This window comes from Felis catus, chromosome A2 (assembly GCF_018350175.1).
Source record: "Felis catus isolate Fca126 chromosome A2, F.catus_Fca126_mat1.0, whole genome shotgun sequence".
Taxonomy (NCBI): domain Eukaryota; kingdom Metazoa; phylum Chordata; class Mammalia; order Carnivora; family Felidae; genus Felis; species Felis catus.
The window spans coordinates 76,389,278-76,401,831 of record NC_058369.1 but is presented as its reverse complement, the minus strand read 5'-3'; the positions used below and the strand labels follow the sequence as shown (position 1 = coordinate 76,401,831).

Below are 12,554 nucleotides of genomic sequence, written 5' to 3'. Positions count from 1 at the left end.
GTTTGGATAACAAAAAGGGGGGATATTTCATTGCCATCCTAGGGTCGAGTGTTCCTTTAGAATACTAATGTTAAGGTAAATACACCATCCCACATACTCCGTTGATCTGAAGAACACATCATTGCTTGCTTATCAGTTAAGTCACCAAGTTGACAATTCACTAACATTTTTGGTTGACATGGCTGTCGTTGTTACATGATACATCTTTTAGAGTAAAATGCTTTTCAAGAATTACTTTCCCATTAGGAAATATGATCAGTATTGGTGTATATTATTCTATAACCGAAGCAATGATTGGTTCCTATTGCTCTTTGTGTGGTGATACATGAGCCTTCCCTCGAATAGCCGGGCTTTATGTTACTGACCAAGCAGAGGACTTTGGCCTGTTAAGTTAAAATTGAGTAACTCTGGGGGCCCAGATCTTTCTCTAACAACATGTGAGGTGTCAGATAAGCCCTAGGATAGCCTTTCTCTTTTGGGTTGGCTTATGAGTTCTAAGGTCCCATTCAACTTTCTCATTGCACACTTCCAAATAACCACTTTTGCTTTTTGAGTTGGTGATAACAGCAGGTAGAAATTTGTGGTTAAAAAAACAAAACAAAACAAACCAACCCCCTAAAGCCAAAACAAAAAACAAACAAAAAACAAACAAAAAACCCCAACCACATGCCCTTCTTTTTTATTTAGGAACTAGTTCCACCCAACAAAAAGTACCCTAAAGCTAGTTCAAGTAAAGGAGTTTCATTGTAAGTTTGCAATGGATAGTTCTTTAAGTATCCAAGGACAGAAACCAAAAGTGTGTTCACACTGCATTGGTTTTAACTAAAAAGTAAGAAACTAAGGTTATTTATCCAAATTCTCATGTATCTTAAAAGAAGGCTGGGCTGAGAGCAAATCTATTGACATGTCTGTTACACCCTAATTCTTTGGTTTCTCTAGCTGACTGGTTATATTACTAAATTTGAATCATTAAAAAGATTGAGGAGGTTGTATAGACTTTCCCAAGTCGAGAGATTTATCATCTATCTATCTATCTATCTATCTATCATCTATCATCTAATTTATCATCACCATTTATCATCTATGTATCTACCATCTATCATCTATGTCATCTATCTTATCTATCAGTCTATCTATCTTATCTATCATCTATCTTATCTGCCATCTATCATCATCATCTGTCTATCAATCATCTCATCACAATCTATCAATCATCTGTCTGTCCATCAACTATATCATCTTTGAAGTGCTTTGTCACTCATTCCACAGCTTCCTGAATATTTGGAGTGTTGAGAATGTGGTCAGTGATAGCTCACAGAGGAAGAGTAGGGCTTTGCCCAAGACGACATTCGGTTTCCAGCTAAGATTTATAAAGAAATATTGGCAGGGCAAAACAATCTTAGTGAGGATTTGGAGAGTCAACATTTTTACCTATCTGTGGTCCAATATCCTGATGGATAATTGACACCATAATCGAGGACTTTCCTCGGTGAACATAACTCTATGGCCCAGCAGTGCTACTTAAACTGACTTATCCCAAGGGACCAATGAAGGATGTGCACAGATATTAGTTATCAAGATGTTGACTCAGTTATTCAGTATGTTCAGTTAAGAAACAACATCAATGCCTCATAACGTAAGGGTTGGCAGAGCAAAGCAATCACGGACTACAACGGAGCCATTATAAATGAGGTGGCATCAGCTTTATTGACATGAGAACTCATCTCAATAAGAGGCTGAGTGAAGAAGGAAGGTTAATGAACAATATGTATAATAAGCTCCTGTTTTTGTTTTTGTTTTTTTTTTTTTTTACTCAAATCATTATATAAATGCGTAAGAAACACCTGGACAATTGTACACCAAAATACTAACAGCAATTACCTCTGCATAGTGATGATAGGATTAGGTAGGATTGTAATTCCACTACTTGTATTTTATGCACATATTAAATACTTTCTAGAAAATTCATGTTTACTGTATTATTGAAAGACCAACAAAATTATTGAAAAAGTAAATGCCTCCCATTGTCCTTAATTATGAAATTTGTTGATCAAAATATTGCAAAAATGCTATTTGTTCCTCACATAAGCAATCCAACCTTCAAATAATTCTCATTTCAATACCTCAGCTTTCCTCTCCACATATTAATATTTACTTCCTCTCACATGTATTTGGATGGAGAAAATATTTAAGGGAGAAAAATAAATCTCTGATCCTCACACAAAGACCACTACCACACTTGTTATATTACTCTTAGTGTGGGCTGTTGTTTTTGACTTTTTCATAATAACTGGAGGCCTGCTTAACTCTTTTATCGATTAATCAAACTGATACACGCACCCGATTACATATCGTATGATGTATAAATGTGCACAGTTAAGTATCGTATAATGTATCGTTGTTCCTAATGAAGTAGCAAGTTTTGTGTAATATTCAGTATATGATTTCAGTTAAATATTTTAAGTAAAGAGTGCTTGAGTATGTAGTCATCTCCAAACTCTTATTTGTATTCAGTATTGCACTGAAAATAGTGTTTACTTTTGTTTTTTCATATGTGTTTGTTTCTCCATTCCCACGAAGAGTTCCATTTCTGATTCCCTTCCCCGAAGAAGCCCTACAATGCTAAGGAGGTAAGCTAGGCTGCCAGGGCCTTTTAATGGCCTTTCTTTGGATGCTCTGCTAAACACGTATCTGGCAGTCCTTAAGGGCCAAGGAAGTTTGGCCTTTCATATAGCAGAAACATACACCGAGTGTTTCTTGGTACCCTTGTGTCAGTCCATCTACTGGATTCCTTTAACTCTGCCGCCCTGGGGTGGTGGTGACACAGGCGTCCTGTTACACTTTTAGGACGAGAGGGGAGCCCATGCCGGCATTCTTACTAGCCCCGTTTCTCCACTCTCCCCTGGCTTACCCACACACCTCATTTCTGCGTCCCAGTGGCTTACAGAGGTGAGATTAGATCATGTGTCTGATGATCTTGTGTGAGTGCAACATGTCACTCCTTCTCTGAGAAGCAGGGGCAATGGTAAACCTAAAGGAGATTTTCTATGTAAGCTTTCAGGTCGTTCCTCTACATCCTTGAATGGAAGAGTGAACATAGTTGCCTTTCCAGGGGCAGAGCTGGTGTGGGGCGGTGGCTGAGAACCAGGGGCTTTGGAGTCCTGCCCCTCCCACACTGGGCCCACAGCACCTCTGTAAGCACCAGCTACCAGCAGAGAGAAAATTCTTTCAGGCTTGGCATCAAGATGCCTAGGGCATCCTGGGAAATGACATGAGCATCACATACACCCGTGTGAAATTCTTGGGGGTGGAGTCATTGGCATATAAAGCATCAGAGGAGAAACACACTCTGTTTCTGGTGCCATGTAATGGTTACTAACGAGAAGCGTCAAGGAATGTAAATTCAGAGCCTTTCCACCCAACGGCGTGGTAACCAGAAAATAAGGATCCGGATGTGGTATGTCTGCCTTTCCCTTTTATTTATTTAGTTATCATCATTATTATTTTAGTTTCTAGAGTGTGTCTAGCTAAAAACTCTAGGTGAAAGGCTTCTTTGTAAAAAAACAAAAACAAAACCAAAAACAAACATTACAGTTTTCCATGTCCTACTTTTCTAGATTGTTCGAAAATTCCCTTTCATCACAGAAATTCTTGTGCAAACAGTAAACATAGAAAGATCTTTTAAGACATTCATTCTTCATTCCTCTTGCTTCCCTCCTTAGAATCATTGCATTTTCAATCACATTCTGAAACATGACAAACATTCTAACAACAGAAGTCAAGCTGAAATACAACATATTGTAAAAAAAAAAAAAAAAAAAATGGGGGGGTTTGTTTGTAATATGGCATTCATTTTACAATGCACATATTAGGTCAAATGGTAAGGACCAAAGCACCCTTTCCCCACCCAGAGATCTCACAGACCACGCACCACGAAGGCTACTCTGAATGCCGCTAGAAGCTTTGTCCACCAGCTCTCAGCTTTCATATACCTTCCATACCAAAGGACATACCTACCACTAGGGTTTTGTGGTGGCTTAAAAAGAAAAAATTGAAGCGTATCACTAAGAAAACTGCTGTACGATGTGTCTATGGGGAGGACTGCAGTCGTTAAGGCGAGGAGAGGGGCACCTCGCCCCCCCCCAGGCTGGCTGGGGGGTGCTTGGCCTCATCCTGAGAGGCAGTCTCCATTCTGGAAAGCAGGTGGCTCACACTTTTTTCGGGTTTGTTCTCTTCTGGGCACTCCTAGCTTTGACGGTCTTCTTGGGGCTGGCCGGTTTGGGAGAGGGCGGCTTTCCCTTTGGTTTCTGGGCGTTGCTACGACCGGTACGCCCAGCCGTTCGCTTCTTGTCCTGAACTGTCCTCCGCTGCTCCCGGAGCCTCTCTTCCCACTGCTGGGAGGCAATTTGCACACATGACCATCAGATGCATCTCATCATGTCATGCTGTTGCCCTAATATCAGAATTAATGCAATTTTTTCCCACTGTAATCTATGAATCGTGACAGCAAATAAAATAGCTACCCTCCGTTATCGAGCGCTTAGCATATACCAGATGATTTGAGAAGGGCTCAGTATGGGAGGAAGTTTTGATAAGCGTTTGTTTCACTGTAACAACAGCCTTCTAGGTGGACACCACGGTCATGACCAGGAAACGAGCACACAGAGCTTATTTGTAGATGGTCACACAGCTGATAAATGTCAGAACTGGGATTCAAATTCACCCAGTCTGACTCTGGAGCCCAAGGCCCCAGCCCACAGGCCCTATGATGCAACATTCCTACACAGCAAAGCCTTCTAAAAAGGCTCTGACATATGGCTAAGAGCAGAAATTTATCCAGCCTCACTAGGAAGTCCAAAGGTCTATTCCCACATTTATGGATGGGCTCACCTAATTCTCTTACATCAGAAGGAAAACAGAGACCCCACTCATGTCTAGTAATCCACTCAAGTGCTAGCTACCCAGAACCCAGGAGAAATGAGGCATTCTGGGTAGTTGTTTCCTTGATAGAAAAAGATATACCTCTTATTATAGAAAGACATACTATTTATTTAAGTAGCTGCATGTAAGAAAAAACTGAAAAAGGCTCCTTGAATAGACACTGCTTTTTATTGTAACACAAATGCCCCTACTTTGTTATATTTCATTCAGCAAAGAGTTTGAGCATGACCACAGGCCAGACATTGCTCTAGCCACTAGAAATACAATGAAATGAGAAACACTGTCCCCACCTTCCCAGGGCACAACTCTAATCTGTTCTAAAATAGTAAACATCTTACATTTGCTATTATATGGTGATATCTTCGAATTCTTACTGAAGTTTATTAGAATATTTGCTGCAAAAGTGAATGGCCCAAACAGCTAGGATTCTTTTCTTTTAATATTTAAAAACAATTTTTTAATGTTTATTCATTTTTTGATAGAGTGTGAGCAGGGGAGGGGCAGAGAGAGAGGGAGACACAGAATCCGAAGCAGGCTCCAGGCTCTGAGCTGTCCGCATAGAACCCGACGCTGGGCTTGAACCCACGAACCATGAGATCATGACCTGAGCCAGTCAGACGCTTAACTGACTGAGCCACCCAGGCGCCCCTAATTATTTTTTTAAAGTTTATTTATTTTTGAGAGAGAGAGAGACAGAGCGAGAAAGCGCTGGTGGGGGAGGGGCAGGCAGAGAATCCCAAGCAGACGCCATGCTGTCAGTGTGGGGCCCAAAGCGGGGCTCAAACCTACAAACCGTGAGATCACGGCCTGAGCTGAAGTCAGACACTTAACCGACTAAGCCACCCAGGGGCCTCTAAATAGCTTTGATTCTTGAAAGCTTTCTTTCCTCCCAGGTTCTCATGGTGGACTTGCTTTCTACACTGATGCCTCTAATCCACTGTAGTCTTGGAAACCAGATAACCCATCCTGCTAGAATCTTCTGTCCAGTAAGGCTAAGCGTGCTCCTGACAGCTCCACGGTTTTCAGCTCAGATGGAAGTCATGTTATTCTGAAATGCACAGAGTAGACGAGGCTATGTTCAAACTACCTTCTCCATTAAGTCAGTATTAACATAGACTTCTTCCTCACACAGGCAGTAGTAGGACCTTTTGTGAACCTGACAGTACAAATTTTCCTACATCTATCTAAACGTATTTACAGGAGAGGGAATGCTTTAAACATTTCAAACCAATGACCTGATTTCTTTAGTTCTGGTGTGACAGCATATATCTGGGCAAAAAATTATTCTAATCCTCTAATTGCATTGCGAATATTTCTATGATGATACCACCAAAAATCATGGATTTGGCCACAAAATGATTACAGTTGGTATATATAATTTATTTTGACAAAAGTCTCAAAACTATTTTAAATATGGGGATAGATTATGCTTTGTACAGAGACAGTAGCATGGATTTTAGAATTGTGGGTTCACACCATTACATGTATATGTCTGTTTTAATCCCGCTGGATGTGAACTCTGCTCAAGTGCCTGACTGTTTGCTAAAATAGTTAAAAACAAACAAACAACAAACAAAAACAAAAACCAAAAAAACCAAACCCTAATTTAATCTGGAAATAACCATTAGATGAAGATTGAGTGTAACAAAATCATCTTTGAGGTTGAAGTGAGAATAACTTTGTTCTTAACTACTTATTCGAAAGACAAATACTGATGCTATTTCAACCTCCTATGAGAGCCTGGAGATGGAAGAAGGTGAAGGAAGAATCCCCAGTTCTATAGAATTTCTTTACCTGCGCTTAAATCCATATGCGCAGGGTTGCTAATTATACTTACTATGGATCTTTTACTAAGTTGGTCTCTCCATTTTTCAACTAAACAGTTTTCAAGAAGCATCATCCTGAAAAAAAAAAAGGAATTTATTTTAAGCAATTCTGATTATGAAAGGAAAAAGTTAAAAAAAATACAAAAAAATTGTCAAATCCAAAATTTGTTGTTTTCTTTTTCTTTTCCCTTTCCTTTCCTTCCCTTTCCCCTCCCCCACCTCCCCTCCCCTCCCCTCCCCTCCCCTCCCCTTTCCTTTTTTTTTTTTTCAACGTTTATTTATTTTTGGGACAGAGAGAGACAGAGCATGAACGGGGGAGGGGCAGAGAGAGAGGGAGACACAGAATCGGAAACAGGCTCCAGGCTCTGAGCCATCAGCCCAGAGCCTGACACGTGGCTCGAACTCACGGACCGCGAGATCGTGACCTGGCTGAAGTCGGACGCTTAACTGACTGCCCCACCCAGGCGCCCCTACTGAACTATTTTTAAATTGTCTATTTATTTATTTATTTAGAAAGAGGAGAGAGAGAGAGAGAAAGAGAGAGAGAGAGAGAGAGAGAGAGAATCTTAAGCAGGCTCCGCACTCAGCACAGAGCCTGACGTGGGGCTCGATCCCACAACCCTGGGATCATGATCTGAGCCGAAATCGAGAGTCGGGTGCTCAACCTACCGAGCCACCTAGGCGCCCCTTAAACTGCCTTTGTAAAAAGAACTACTGGCGCCGTTAAAAAAAAAAAAAAACAAAAAACACCACGACTGGTAAATGGGATTCACGTTTCCATTAAGCAGTGTGCGGTTTCCTCCCTCCCGCTCCGTGCCTACCTGGAGCGCCACTCGTAACACATGATGAGCACGTCTTGATGGGGCAGGATGTGGGGGCACTGGCAGGAAGAATTGGTAATGAGGGGGACCTGCGTCCGAGGGATGGGTGACGAGGACTTGAAGATCTCTTTCACGTCCACCACAGTCGTTACTTCGTTACAGCCGCTCCTCTGCACAGCTTTTATTTTGGCGTGAATGACTGCAATTTAAAAATTGATGGAAGTGTTGATGAGGCCTCTGCAGACAAATAGGGATGGTGTATTCACGCCAAGCCCTGAGCCTCTCTTAAAGAATCCCTCCTGTAATTATGGTCATGTCCAAGCTGCCCAGATGCAGGCCAAAAGCCCACACAATCATACTGTCAGCATTGTCTTTAAAGTTCTGGATCAGCCTGCAAGACGTAAGAGCAAAGTGACAGGCGGGCTCGGTCTGGGCTCTGCCTCTGGGTCAGCGGCTGCTCCTCACTGGGCTACAGCGAGGATGTGAAAACAGAACCTCGCAGGTTTTTCTCAGCCTTAAAAACCTGACGTCAGTTTTGTTTGGACGTTTGTTTGCCGAGAACATATCAGGAGATTCAGTTACATAGAACGTCAGTAAAAATTTCATAGAAACAAGTAGACTCTGCCTTGTGATTATCGGAAGTGAGAATCGTATGTTCTCAGAGTCACAAGCCACTTTACAATTTGTATGGTCCAACCGCCCGCCTGATGCTGGGACTTCCTGTCTTCCAAAGGAAGTTATTAAAGCTGTAACATTTGTGACCTGGACAGAGTCTCTGAAGATCACTATTCTTAATCCTTTAATTTCACAGACTGTCAAAGCGAGGTCTGCGGCAAGCAGATGTATAACTGTTATTATGGATAGCTGTTAAGTAATCACTGTCTGATCAAGCTTAAAATTTTGGCCCTTTTGGTCCCTTGCTATTACTGCCTTCCATGGAATTGTAATCAGCCTAGCATGAATCTCTGTCTTGGATTCCGTCCTAGAAAGCTGGTTTAGGAAGAAGGCAACGGACTTAAATAGAAAATGGTTTCATCCTCAAAGAAGTTATGTGGCAATGACACCGTGGACAGCAAGACGGTGAAACTCAGATTAGCAACTAGGGCTGGATAGTGTCAGAGGAGGGGCAAAATCGTTTAGATTAACGTAATATCTACAAAGAACAGTTTTCAAACGACAACAATAAAAGCTACCGGAAAAGTCAGTTTTTTTTTTTTCTTTTTTTGGTAGAGTTACCCACATTGGCTATAATCTCAAATCTAACAACTTCACTAAGAGGTTATTTTTTCAGCCCTTTATATTGCCACGATCTTCCTACTTTCACATGCGATATGTAACATAAGGTTTATGATTTCAAATTTCAGTTTGAAACATGGAAAACAAAGTTAACAAATAAAATGACTATTTTGCCAAAACGGTTCTGTTATTCCAGCAGAAGTAATTTAAGAAATGCAAAGGCGGGGGGGGGGGGTGCCTGGGTAGCTCAGTCGGTTAAGCGTCCGGCTCTTGGTTTCAACTCAGGTCATGATGTCAAGGTTTGTGAGTTCGTGTCCCACATTGGGCTCTGTGCTGATAGCAAGGAGACTGCTTGGGATTCTGTCTCCCTCTCTCTCTGCCCCTTCCCTGCTCGCTCTCTAGCTCTCTCTCTCAGAAATAAATAAATAAACATTAAAAAAAAAAAAAGAAATGCAAAGGAACATAAAACAAGTCAGATATTTTAAAAGAACATATTTTCAATTAAATTTACTTTCAAATGAGAACAGTAGAATTACATTTACTTAAAAAAACTGAAAATAGCCGTGTTGACTGTTCTTTCAAATAAGAGAGGAGGGCATTTAAACGATGTCAATACTTATAGCCAGAGGGTCTCATGATTAACCTATTTCTCTACAGTTTCTTTTAGGTGCTAAATATCTATAAGTGTTTATAACTAAAAAGAAACATGGGCAGGTCTTAGTTCAGTTCCTGGGCCTCTGGGCCTCAGATAATCAAATCCATGGATCACTCACCTATCCTTCCTGCAGCAAGGAAACCTCAGGAAAAGAAAAAGTCAGTTGGGCTGTCCTGGCTGAGTGGCACCTCTCACCGAGACCAAGAGGACCTTGATGTCACATTTGAGCCCTGAGCCACATCGCTGTTCTCCCTGGGTAACTTACGTTGTTTTTGCTTGATTTACCCAGAAGAGCAAGGCATTTTATAGTTGTTATTGTGCCTTCCAGAACCCACATCGTGAACCACGTTGGGATTGGCTTTCTTTACTTTGGGATTGGCTTCGTGACTGGCTTTGTAATTGGCCAACTCGTCAAGTGAACGGCTTCATCAGACGACTTACCGTAGCTGTAGTTTTTGCTCAGATACGTCGCCAGAGTCGGCTTCACCTTTTTGCACTTGCAGCGGTCTGAAGGAGACGAAAGAGAGGCAGAGAGTCGGAAAAGTGTTTGGAAATCATCTGGGGAGGAGGCAAAAAAAAAAAAAAAAAAAAGGGACTTCGAGAAGAAGGAACTCACCAGGGCTTAGGCGTTTACAGTCAACATCAAGAGGCCTCTCCTGTACCATCATGTCTGGCGTGATGTCTATCCACTTAACGTCTGAAACACACACACAGCCGCATGGGTGTGGTCAGTGACTTAGCTCATTCACCCCCTGGAATAAAGAACCATCTGGAGAAATGAACTAACACGGCGTTACCAAAGAATAATACTACATTGTAAAAGTGGCATCGGCTTGTCAACTACTTCTTTCATACAGACATTCTTGGGCTTAGAAAAGAAGACTTTTGAGTGAGGTTTTGCCCATCCAGCACAAATTGATGTGAATGCTCATCCATTTGACTTGGCTGACACATACAGCTAACTTTCCCACCCAAATCCATTTTAAAATGTTGGTTTTTCCAAGTGGACAGTTGACAGTAATCAAAATATCCCGAATATTTCCAAATCTCCACCTCTCATTTCCCAGTGCAGAAACAGTCCACAGCTATATAAGACTCCCCCCACCCCCCCCCCCCACCGGCCAAGGCATAACCCTCTATCATTTATATAATTTAAGCAACAAATATGTTTTTCTCTAAAGCTCTGAATTAGAGAAGAGTTTCGATTTTCCCTTCCTTATACTTCTCTTTCTTCACGTTATGGACAATGCTCTGAGACAACCTCAGAAACTACACTAAGGCAACAGCATAATCTCTTTAAAAGTTCAGTAACCTGGGTCAGGGATAAAAAAAGCATGCAAAAATATTCTTAGGCTTGACTTCAAGAAGTGGACTTAAATTTGTTCCTTCGTCCTAGAAAAGCAGCAAAATGACCGAAAAAAGGAAGCGGAAGTTGATATCCAGTTAACCAAGATGCCGCAAGATAAGATGTCGACCGTGAAACAGACATCACAATTTTCCAGAAGGACTAAATTTACAAACTGCACTCCTCCTGGGGAGTGATGCCTGCTACTGCTTCCCCCCCCCCCCCAAAAAAAAGAGTTTTCAAGAGCTAGCACTAAGTGGAGAACCCTGATGGGGCTGTTTTAAGCATTAAACCCTACACGGAAAGCGCTGAACACTGGCTCGGACCCCACCTATATATGTGTTCGTTACTATTATTCTATCATTGTCAAGGAAAATGCTAATGGCTCTCTTTAGAAGCACCTCCCTACCCGCCCCCCCCCCTCCTTACATTCTCTATGGGACATGGTGTTCTTCCGCCCCCTACGTTTCTGTAGGGAGAGCAGACTTGTACCCACGTCAGGTCACCGCCCTTCCCACCTCCTCCAATTGTCGGAAGTGAGATTGGGTGGCGGGGGGGTGGGGGGGGTGGCTGGGGGGACCGACAGCCCACCCACCCACTGGCATCGGTAGAAGGGGCCGCCCGGTGGGTTCTCCCGTGGAAGCCACAGCCAAGAATGCCCCCTCATCCCCCTCGGTCCTTCGGTCCTTCCTTTCCCTCCGGCTCAGGCTCACCCTCGGGGAGGTCGGTGACGATGGCCTCCGGCGAGATGCACACGCCGCGGTCGTAGACCGGCAGCTCTTCGCAGGCCAGGCTCTCGGGCCAGCTGTGGTTGTACATCTTCATGAGGGGCTCGCAGTCGTCGCGCGCGCGCTGGCACACCGACTTGCACGGCTTAATGGGGTCGTGCAGGAACTCCAGCGTGCAGATGGGCGCGTACATGGCGCAGAGGAAGAAGCGCAGCACCGCGCTGCAGTTCACGTCCACCAGCTCCTCGTACTGCTCGATGGCCAGGATGGCGTTCTCCTGCGTGCTGTGGTGCAGGTGGTTGGGCATCCGCGTGATGTTCCAGGGCATGTGCCGGCACATGGGGATGCGCACCGGCTCGCAGGGCGCGCCGCGCACGCCCAGCGCCAGGCGCAGCCCCAGGCACAACGCCGCCAGGACGGAGAGCAGCATGGCACTGCCCTGGCGCGCCGCCGCCCCGACAGGCAGAAGGGGCCCTCGGCTCCCTGCCCCCCTAGGCTCTCGCCCTCCCTTCCCCGGGGAGGAAGTCCCGCGGGGCACCGGAGAGGCTCTCCGCCCGCGCTGCCGTCGGCGGCGGTGCGGGGCCTCGCGGGCCGGTCTGGGGTATCCGGCGTCCGGCGCACCGAGCGCGAGCAGCGCCGGCCCTCAGCCTGCGGGGCGCGGACCCGCCCGGGCAGCTCCAGTCCCGGCCCCGGCAGCTCCGAGCGCGGCCGGCCCCGGCCATTGCGGGACCCTATTTATCCCGACACCTCCCCTGACGTGGGCTCCGAACGCTCCCTTGGCAGCGGCGGGCGCGGCGCGGGCTCCCCCTCGGCCGCCCCCCCCCTCCACCCCCCACCCCCCAGGCCTCGCTTCGTCGGAGCGGTGACATCATCTCCTCCGGGCCGCAGCCCAGGGCTGGAATCCTGCATTTCCCCAAAGTCCCTTCCTTTTTAGTCTGGCCAGTCCTTTTTCTTCGCACCAAGAGAAAGAGTCTCTGGCAGTCGTTTGGGACGCCGGATCCA

General features: G+C 44.6%; 2 protein-coding genes across 13 annotated transcripts in view; one reads left to right on the top strand and one right to left on the bottom strand.

The window, feature by feature from the left end:
- Positions 1 to 12,554, top strand: part of NME8 (NME/NM23 family member 8) — a 99,324-nt gene that overhangs the window by 61,278 nt on the left and 25,492 nt on the right. Inside the window, exon 18 of one of the 11 annotated variants that reach the window (XM_045052209.1) lies at positions 2,581 to 2,630. The exons of the other annotated variants lie outside the window; for them this stretch is intronic. The gene's annotated coding sequence lies outside the window, so the exon portion shown is untranslated. Of the gene's footprint in view, positions 1 to 2,580; positions 2,631 to 12,554 lie in introns of those variants that run through there. 11 annotated transcript variants of the gene reach the window in all.
- Positions 1,685 to 12,252, bottom strand: SFRP4 (secreted frizzled related protein 4). 2 transcript variants are annotated; one of them, XM_011280303.3, is made up of 6 exons: positions 11,538 to 12,247; positions 10,096 to 10,176; positions 9,921 to 9,986; positions 7,589 to 7,787; positions 6,779 to 6,842; positions 1,685 to 4,394 (listed from the first exon to the last, which is right to left on the bottom strand). In XM_011280303.3, exons 1-6 carry the CDS (start codon positions 11,980 to 11,982, stop codon positions 4,209 to 4,211), a joined length of 1,041 nt encoding a protein of 346 aa, XP_011278605.1. In that variant the 5' UTR covers positions 11,983 to 12,247; the 3' UTR covers positions 1,685 to 4,208. The 2 variants fall into 2 exon arrangements, with proteins under 2 accessions (XP_011278605.1, XP_011278606.1); XM_011280304.4 differs by lacking the exon at positions 1,685 to 4,394 and adding an exon at positions 5,709 to 5,989 and having other exon boundaries at positions 11,538 to 12,252.